Raw genomic sequence first — 10,122 nt, forward strand, 5'->3', positions numbered from 1 at the left:
GAATGACGTATGAGGAGAGATTGGGTCGATTGGGCTTATACTCGCTGGAGTTCAGAAGAATGAGGGGGGATCTCATTGAAACTTATAAAATTCTAACAGGACTTGACAGACTAGATGCAGGAAAGATGATCCCGATGGCCGGGGAGTCCAGAACCAGGGATCACAGTCTAAGGATAAGGGGTAAGCCATTTAGGACAGAGATGAGGAAGAATTTCTTCACCCAGAGAGTGGTGAACCTGTGGAATTCTCTACCACAGAAGGCAGTTGAGGCCAATTCATTAAATATATTCAAGAAGGAGTTGGATATATTTCTTAAAGCTAAAGGGATCAAGGGATATGGGGAGAAGGCAGGGACAGGGTACTGAATTTGGATGATCAGCCATGGTCTCATTGAATGGTGGAGCAGGCTCGAGGGGCCGAATCGCCTACTCCTGCTCCTATCTTCTATGTTTCTATGTGCCACTGGAGCCCAGCATCTTCAGGCGGAGAAAGAGCGAAGACATTTGCTAGAATTGAGATGAGATGGGACAGGACACTGGGCATGAAGGAATGAGCAGTGACTGGCCCTAGGAATGAGTGGCAGCAGTAGCAGTGAATATTAATGAAGTCCGGCAGGGTGGAACTATTTCTCCCTGCCCCCGCCCAGCTCCCCAAACCTCCGCTGTTTGCTGATGTGTGTTTCTGTGGTGACGGTGGGCATTCAGTTCGACTGTGAGCTGCAGCAGTAAACATCGACCTGAATCCAAGCGAGGGGGGGATAAACACGAGGAGGACGCATCAATGGGAGTGAGCTGTAACCTGCTTAACAAAAAGCGGGAGGTCGTTAAGACGGCTGAGATGATCTTTATACCTCAGACAATGGAGAGAAGCAGTAAAGACATTAGAGGAACAAAGAACTAGTGAATAGCTGAGGCAGTGGGAGGCAACCCAGGGAAAGGCGACGGATTGAAAGCCTGCGGATCAGGTTTGACATTAACACCGGAGAAGCTACCTGCTCACACAGTATTAAAGGGTGCTAGCATAAGGGAGATTTTTTATTCCCTTTAGGGTCTTAGCACCAAAGTGCTAGCTGAGTCTGAGAGTGCACTGATTGCCCGTGTTAACCTCCAGTTGGCCTTCGTAGCGAGAGGGTTTGAGTACAGGAACAAGGATGTCTTGCTGCAGTTGTACAGGGCCTTGGTGAGGCCACATCTGGAGTATTGTGTGCAGTTTTGGTCACCTTATCTGAGGAAGGATGTTCTTGCCATGGAAGGAGTGCAGCGAAGATTCACTAGGCTGATACCTGGGATGGCAGGAATGACGTATGAGGAGAGATTGGGTCGATTGGGCTTGTACTCACTGGAGTTTAGAAGAATGAGAGGGGATCTCATCAAAACTTATAAAATTCTAACAGGACTAGACAGACTAGATGCTGGAAGGATGTTCCCGATGGTCGGGGAGTCCAGAACCAGGGGTCACAGCCTAAGAATAAGGGGTAAGCCATTTAGGACTGAGATGAGGAGGAATTTCCATCATCTACAAGGCACAAGTCAGGAGTGTGATGGAATACTCTCCACTTGCCTGGATGAGTGCAGCTCCAACAACACTCGAAGCTCGACACCATCCAGGACAAAGCAGCACGCTTGATTGGCACTCCATCCACCACCTTCAACATTCACTCCCTCCACCACCGGCGCACTGGCTGCAGTGTGTACCATCTACAAGATGCACTGCAGCAACTCCCCAAAGCTCCTTCAACAGCACCTTCCAAACCCGCCACCTCTACCACTTAGAAGGACAAGGGCAGCAGACGCATGGGAACATCACCACCTACAAGTTCCCCTCCAAGCCACACACCATCCTGACTTGGACCTGTATCGCCGTTCCTTCACTGTCGCTGGGCCAAAATCCTGGAACTCCCTTCCTAACAGCATTGTGGGTGTACCTACACCATATGGACTGCAGCGGTTCAAGAAGGCGGCTCACCACCATCTTCTCAAGGGCAATTAGGGATGGGCACTAAATGCAGGCCTAGCCAGCGACGCCCGCAACCCATCAATGAATAAAAAAAAAATTTTTTAATTTCTTCACCCAGCGAGTGGTGAACCTGTGGAATTCTCTGCCAAAGAAGGCAGCAGAGGCCAATTCATCTATCTATCTATATATATAAAGCGGTACTTCTGTCATTCTGTCTATCTGTCTATCATTTCCTGTGCATGTTTCGGGTATACACTCAAAAGTTACAGGGCGTACCTACGCGCGCATTACCTCCAAAGAAAGCTTACGCTTCAGAGACGGTTTTAAGCGTATTTACTTTTCGGTCGGACGAAAATTGTTCGCGCCTTATGCAAAAAACCTTCAAAATTAAACTCATTATCTGCTAGCATTGATTGACTGACATCAAGGTTCCACCAATCCTGTTCCGTCACGATTGACCAATCCTACAGTACGGTCCCCTGATGGTTGGCCAATCGGTGTGTGTGTGGGCGGGACTATTCGTTTTCATCTCGGGGAGCGTCCAGCCATTGTTTCACTAGCAGCTCTGTTCACCTTCCACCTCAAATGACTTCAGCTTGCAGCTAAAAGGACTTTCAAAGTTAGTATGTCTTTTAAAAATAACATAAGATTTACCAAAAACGTTTTATAAGTACTTTCACTTTCATTTTTCAACCTTCTAAAAGGTAGACATACAAGCACACAGACAGGGCCCTAAGCCTCCCACTCGATTTAAAATGTTACCCAGCACCAGATTCACAAAGGGACACAAACAGGGCCCCAAAGCCATAAGTACTTTCACTTTCATTTTTCAACCTTTCAAAACGTACACAGACAGTGACACACACAGGGCCCTAAAGCCTGCCACTCGATTTAAAATGTTACCCAGCACCAGATTCACAAACGGACACAGACATCGCCCCAAAGCCTACCACTCGATTTAAACCGCCTGCCCCAAAACAGCCCCGGCAACGCCGGGCTCCCTAGCTAGTTAAATATATTGAAGAAGGAGTTGGATATATTTCTTAAGGCTAAAGGGATATGGTGAGAAGGCAGGAACAGGGTACTGAATTTGAATGGCGGAGCAGCCTCGAGGGGCCGAATGGCCTACTCCTGCTCCTATCTTCTATGTTTCTGTTACAACTCTCCGAGATCTCTGCACGCCTCCAATTCTGGCTTCTTGCACATCCTCGATTTTCATAACTGCACCATTGATGGCCGTGCCTTCAGCTGCCGAGGTCTGGAATTCCTTCCCTAAACCTCTCCGCCTCTCTACCCCGCTCTCCTTTTAAGACGCTTCCTAATACTTACTACTTTGACCAAGCTTTTGGTCACCCCATCGTAATATCTCCTTATGTTGCTCGGTGTCAAATTTTGTTAACGCTCCTGTGAAGTGCCTTAGGAAGTTTTACTGCGTTAAAGGTGCTATATAAATGCATGTTGTTGCACCTGTAAAGTTAGGCCACCGTGCTCTGTAGAGTTCACCTCCATTGGTGCTAACCTGCTGTTCTTTGCCTTCCAGGCATTTGAAGGATGTGATCTTACTCACTGCCATCCTGCAGGTGCTCAGCTGCGTATCCATGTACTTCTGGTACTTGTGGCTTCTGGTAAGTGCTTGCTGCATCCACCAGCTCGTCAACAACTTGAGGGGATCTTTAGCTGAGGGAATTGCTATTGCTAGTTACATGTTAATTACTGGGGTGGGGGCAGCTAGAGAAGTAACGGGACGCACGGGCAGAAGCGTGTGTTGTGTAGATGGCAACCTTTGCTCTGCCCAAGGCAGGCGGCGAGGCACTTGTCTTTAAAGGCAATGCCCATGCACTATACAAGCTGGATTGCGCTTGTCTGTCCAGAAAGCCTGCAAAGCAAACGTGGGAAGTGCATGAATCCCATATTCCATACCTTACCAGCTAGTGTTTCTATGTGTACAGGCAGGGTTTTTCATTATAACTGAAGTCCGTGCCTAAATACTCGAGGCTTCACTTCCCCCAGTGAGATGCTCCGACCAACAAGGTCTCCAATTCGACCACTGCTCCGTGTTGAGTCAAGCCATCTCATTCAGTGCCGCGGTGGAGCAGTGTAATTGGTCTCTGTACCCTAGTCTTAGGAAGGGGTAGTCGCCCAGGGTTCCCACTGTGTATGGTAGTTGTCTACTTCTCGCACAACGTGTCACCATCAAGTGCTTGCCCGGTCAAGCACAGTGTTAGATGCAAAGTCAAATCTGTTTTAGGTGTTGGTTGAGGGATAAATATTGGCCAACACACTGGGGGGAACTCCCCTGCTCTTCAAATAGTGCCATGGGATCTTTTACATCCACCTGAGGGCAAACGGGGCCTGTTTAGCGTCTCATCCGAAAGATGGCACCTCTGACAGTGCAGCAGTCCCTCAGCACTGCGCTGGGGTGCCAGCCCAGATTATGTGCTCAAGTCTCTGGAGCAGGACTTGAACCCACAACCTTCTGACTCAGGCGAGGGTGCTACCCACTGAGCCACAGCTGACATCATGTGTGGAACCGTACAGTGGAGGGGAGGGTAAAAAAAAAAACCTGAATAAATATTGCATATCCGGCTATATAAGAAAGAAGTTGCATTTATATAGTATTATAAAGAGTTCCAGTTGAACCCGTCTGCCTGGACTGACACTAACTGACTGACTTATGTGTTTCAGGCACCAGGGAGGGCTCTTTACCTGCTGTGGGTGAATATCCTCGGGCCTTGGTTTACTGCAGAGCCCCCCACCAATCCGGATATATCTGAAAAGAAACAGAGACGGCAGGAGCGACGACAGATGAGGAAGCAGCAGTAAGAGGAGGAGGAGCTGTTCCTGGACACTTGTTTACCAACCGATTGCTGGAAGCCCCTCAGCTGACAGCTTGCCGTCGCCGCCCCCCTCGCCAAGATTCCCCAGGCACCTCGGACCGTGGTCCTCCCGTTAGTCCTGTCTGTGCTGGGGGGGACACTCGCTGCTTCTCAACAGTCACCCCACAGTTCCCGTGTTGCAATTACTGAGAGGCTAGAGAGCCGTTGCGGGAGATCCTTTATGTGTACACACCCCAGGTGGATCTGTGCTCGGGCGTTTCTAGCTTCAAGCCTCCCCTTCCCTCCCTGCCCCCCACAGCAGAGTGTTGCTGAACTAGTGGGTGGGTCAAAGGTCAAGTAGTGCTAAAATTTGTGAACCAAACTCGCTCAGCAATGAATCGCTACCTCACGTTTCAGTTTGTGTAAATTAACCCCTATGGCTGTTTTCCCCCCACCCCTGCCCCCTCTGTTCCTCAAAGCATCATCTCCCCTACTGGGATATAGTTCCTCAGACATCGGTCACCTTTCAATACCTCGGCCAAGTGGACATTGCTGATGTGACTCTCGGCAGTGAATGTCGTCCAGTGGAGGGAGAATCATGGCAGAGCGGCACCTTGTCCACACGCAGCTACTTTCCAGCGCAGGATAACAGCCGGGCGCAGGAAGCTGAGCCCGGGGCCTTTGTAGCCAGTTGGAACACTTCCATTGCCAACCTAGCTGAGCTCCAGTTACTCAGTACAGGTCAGGGATCAAACCCGGAGTCTTCAGCTCGTTGACTGGAACTTTGAGCTGTTTGAGAAGCCCCTGTGTGCTCTTGTGACCCGGGGTGTTTGTTGATATCTCCGAGGCTTTTGTCAGTGCCACCCGGTGATGGGCTGTCGTTCTGTGGTGCCTCCCTGTGCCTGCACATCCCCCTCCCAAAGAAAACAATGGAATGTCACCACTGAGCATCCTAGCCAGGAGTTGGCAAAAATCCATTTGACCTGGGGGGGAGGGAGGGGCCCTCGCAGCGTTTGCTATCAATCTCAGTTTTAAAATTATTAATTGAGCTAGTATCTACTGCTTTTTGTGGAAAGAAGTTCTACACTTCTCTCCTGAATAGCCTGGCTCTAATTTTAAGGTTGTGTCTCCTTGTCCTAGACTCACCCACCAGCAGAATAAGTTTCTCTCTATCTACCCTATCAAATCCTAAAAACCTCAATCAGATCACTCCTTAACCTTCTATATTCCAGGGAATATAAGCCTAGTTTATGTAATCTCCTCAATCTAACCCTGGTAGCATTCTGGTGAAATGGAGCAGGGCTGAAATGTTCAGTGTACCTACTGCCCACAGTCTGTCTTCAGATCTTTTCTCTTTTTTTTAATATGTGCTCCCTTCTTTGTCTTTCCCTGTCAGCCGTAGCTCGGTTGGTTGAACTCTCTCCTCTGAGTAAGAAGGTTGTGGGTTCAAGTCCCACTCCAGAGACTTGAGCACAAGATCTAGGCTGACACCCCAGTGCAGGACTGACGGAGTGCTGCACTGTCGGAGGTGCCGTCTTTCGGCTGCGATGTTAAACCGTCTGCCCTCTCTGATGTAGAAGATCCCATGGTACTATGCGAGGAAGAGCAGGGGAGTTCTCCCCGGTGTCCTGATCAATATTTATACCTCAACCAACATCACTAAAACAGATTATCTGGTCATTATCTCATTGCTGTTTGTGGGAGCCTGCTGTGTGTAAATTGGCTGCTGCATTTCCTACATTACAACCCCATCTAACCTTCGAAAAGTACTTCAGTGGCTGTTAAGCTCATTGGGACGTCCTGAGATCGTGAAAGGCACTGTATAAATGCAAGTCTTTCTTTCACCCGAATGAATTCCTATCCAGCAAGTCAAGTCTTAATATCTCCTCCGCATAAACGGGACCAGCGGCGAAATGCTAATGCCCGCTGCACCGTGCCAGGGAAGCACCTTGCAGTGCATTGAGCTGTATGGGGCCTGCAGTGTTTTACAACTGCAGAGACTGTGTACAGGGGAGGACAGTGGCAGCAGAATAATTACCCCATGGACCAAATGATTTCCCATCAACGTATTAGTGTCTTAACCCATCGCCTGCGGGAGGTGAGGGGTGTGAACAAGCGGCAAGCGCACAATGGCCCGCGTGGGTCAAAGATCACCGCTGAAGAACTTCGATCTTCTCCCTTAACCGTATTACATCAGTGACAATTAATTGTATTTAAAGTTTTATTAAAATATACAAAGCAATCAATAATTGTTTACACAAAATCAAATGGATATTGAATAAATATTGTGATATGCTACACGATGCTAGTGACTGCCTCAGATTTTAATATTTGGGCGATGGGTCTGCTGGTACAGTGCGGTCACTCCTGTGGAGATTGCGGAGGAAGAGCTGTCCCGAGTGTTTTTAAATCTTCTGGCCAGCTTCCCTGATAGATCAGTGGGCACATGACTGTGCTACTGAGCTTGGATAAGGGATTCCGAATGTGTAGTGCATGTGAGGGCAGGATCAGGCTCAACTGTGATGCATTCCATGCTGAAATATCCTGTCGACACTCAAATGTCCAAGCTCACACGTGACGAATGGTCACTTGGGAGAGCCACTTCCAGCGCTGTTGGCGTTCCTTCAATGTCTGATTTGCCTTCAGTAAGCAACGGGAGATAATTGTAAGGGGGAGGGCTACTGTTATTTTGTAAAATGGATGGCACATTTAACTGTGCTGCCTGGATGTTTTACAGTATTCCTTTCCTTCTCCCTGTTTAAAAATGTTGGTCTTCAGTACGGATCAAACAGCAGCTTGCATTTAGATGGCGCCTGAAGACCGTCCAAAAGCATTTAATGGAGGAATTAGAAAATGGATAGAGCCAAAGGAGGAGATTTTGGAAGGGGTGATCACAAGCTTAGTCAAAGAGGTAGATTTTAAGGAGGGTCTTAAAGGAGAAGAGAGCATTTGAGAGAATGGGGTTTTAGTTGGCTGAAGGCACGGTGAGGCAAAGGAAGGGAGGATGCACAAGAGGCTCGAGTTGGAGGAATGGTGTGTTCGGTGGGAGGGAGGGGTGGTTATTGGGCTGGAAAGGTTACAGAGGTGAGCAAAGCTATGAAGGGATTTAAGCATGAGGATGAGAATTTTAAAGTGTGTGGGACTGGGAGACAATGTAGGTCAGCAAGGTAGAAGTGATGGGTGTGCAGGATAGCACCAATGGGCAGCCAAATTTTGGATGAGCTGAAGTTTTGCAGAGGGTGAGGATGGGAGGCTGTCCAGGAGAGTAGTGGAGTCTGAAGGTGATGGGTATGGATGAGGGTTTCTGTGACATGGGTTCAGGTCGGAGCAGATGCGGGCAATGTTAGAGGTGGAAGTAGGCTGTTGTTGTGATGCAAAGAATATGGGATCAGAAGCTCCACTCGGTCGAATAGGATGTCAAAGTTGCAAACGGCCTGGTTCAGCCTGAGACCATGGCAAGGGAATGGAGTTTGTGACAATGGCTGGAGGAAATTGCAGCTGATCCAAGGCTGGATATTGGACAAGCAGTCTGACAGGAGAGGCTGTGGAGGGGTTAAAAGAAAAAGACTTGCATTTATATAGTGCTTTTCATGATCACCGCACATCCCAAAGCTCTTTACAGCCAATGAAGGTACTTCTGAAGTGTAGTCACTGCTGTAATGTAGGGTTAAAAGGTGTTGGTGAGGTAAGTTGGGTGTCCTCAGCATACATATAAAAGCTGGCCCCATGTCTGCTGATGATGTCTAAAGGGTCAGCATGTAGAGGAGATGGCTAATGATAGATCATTAGACTCCAGAAGTAATGGTGTGGGAAGAGAAGCCATTGCTAGAGTTGCTCAGATAGGCAAGAGTGGAATCGAGCAAAAGCAAGCTGGATAATGGAGAAGTGTTGGAAAATGATGGTGTGGTCAACTGCATCAAAGGCTGCAGAGAGGATGAGGAAAGATGGTCATAGAGAATGTTGTTTGTGACTTTAGTTAAGGCCCTTTCAATGCTTATGCTCCTGATTGGAGAGATTCAAATGCAGTTGTGGGAAAGATGGGCACAGATTTGGGAGGCAAAAACACGTTCAGGTCCTTTGAGGAGAAAAGGTAGGTTGGAGATGGCCCAAGGATAGAGGGGTCAACGGGTTGCTTTGTTGGGAATGGGGTGATGATGATTGGTGAAGTCAAGCGTAGGTCCCTTGCCGTCAGAATCAGGGGAATATATAATGGGAAACAAGGAAATGGCAGACCAACTAAATACATACTTTGGTTCTGTCTTCACAAAGGAGGACACAAATAACCTCCCAGAGATGCCGGGGAACATAGGGTCTAATGAGAGGGAGGAACTGAAAGAAATCAGTATTTGTAGGGAAATGGTGTTGGGAAAATTGATGGGACTGAAGGCCGATAAATCCCCAGGGCCTGATGGTCTACATCCCAGGGTACTTAAGGAAGTGGCCCTAGAGATAGTAGATGCATTGCTGGTCATCTTCCAGAACTCGATAGACTCTGGAACAGTACCCATGGATTGGAGGGTAGCTAATGTTACCCCACAATTCAAAAAAGGTGGTAGAGAAAAAGCAGGGAATTATAGACCGGTAAGCCTGACATCGGTAGTGGGGAAAATGCTAGAGTCTATTATAAAAGATGTAATAGCACAGCACTTGGAAAGCAGTGACCGGATCAGACAAAGTCAACATGGATTTACAAAAGGTAAATCATGCTTGACTAATCTACTGGAATTTTTTGAGGATGTAACCGGTAAAATAGATAAGGGAGAACCAGTGGATGTGGTGTATTTGGACTTTCAGAAGGCTTTCGATAAGGTCCCACATAAGAGATTAGTGTGCAAAATTAAGGCACATAGGATTGGGGGCAAGGTACTGACTTGGATAGAGAACTGGTTGACGGACAGAAAGCAAAGAGTTGGAATAAACGGGTCATTTTCCGAGTGGCAGGCAGCGACTAGTGGGGTACCGCAAGGATCGGTCCTAGGACCCCAGCTGTTCACAATATATATTAATGATCTGGACGAGGGAATTGGATGTAATATCTCCAAATTTGCAGACGACACAAAGCTGGGTGGGAGGGTAAGCTGTGAGGAGGATGTCGTGAAATTCCAGTATGATTTGGACAGGTTGGGTGATTGGGCAGAAACATGGCAAATGCACTATAATGTGGATAAATGTGAGGTTATCCCTGTTTTTGCCACCAAAGTGAAGGCAGATAATTATTTGAATGGCAATAGATTGGGAGAAGGGGAAGTGCAAAGAGTCCTGGGTGTTATTGTGCACCAGTCGCTGAAGGTAAGCATGCAGGTGCAGCAGGTGGTTAAGAAGGCAAATGGTATGTTGGCCTTCGTAGCAA

General features: G+C 48.0%; 1 protein-coding gene across 1 annotated transcript in view; it reads left to right on the forward strand.

Moving 5' to 3' along the window:
• Nucleotides 1–7,075, forward strand: part of tmem208 (transmembrane protein 208) — a 34,050-nt gene extending 26,975 nt beyond the window's left edge. The window contains exons 5-6 of the mRNA XM_085992026.1: nt 3,497–3,581; nt 4,642–7,075. Of these exons, the coding sequence (XP_085848152.1) occupies nt 3,497–3,581; nt 4,642–4,779 (223 nt within the window). The 3' untranslated portion in view covers nt 4,780–7,075. The remainder of the gene's footprint in view (nt 1–3,496; nt 3,582–4,641) is intronic.
• The last annotated feature ends 3,047 nt before the right edge of the window (nt 7,076–10,122 follow it).

The sequence above is a fragment of the Somniosus microcephalus genome, chromosome 6, assembly GCF_052327205.1.
Source record: "Somniosus microcephalus isolate GS21.2 chromosome 6, FLI_Smic_1.0, whole genome shotgun sequence".
Taxonomy (NCBI): Eukaryota; Metazoa; Chordata; class Chondrichthyes; order Squaliformes; family Somniosidae; genus Somniosus; species Somniosus microcephalus.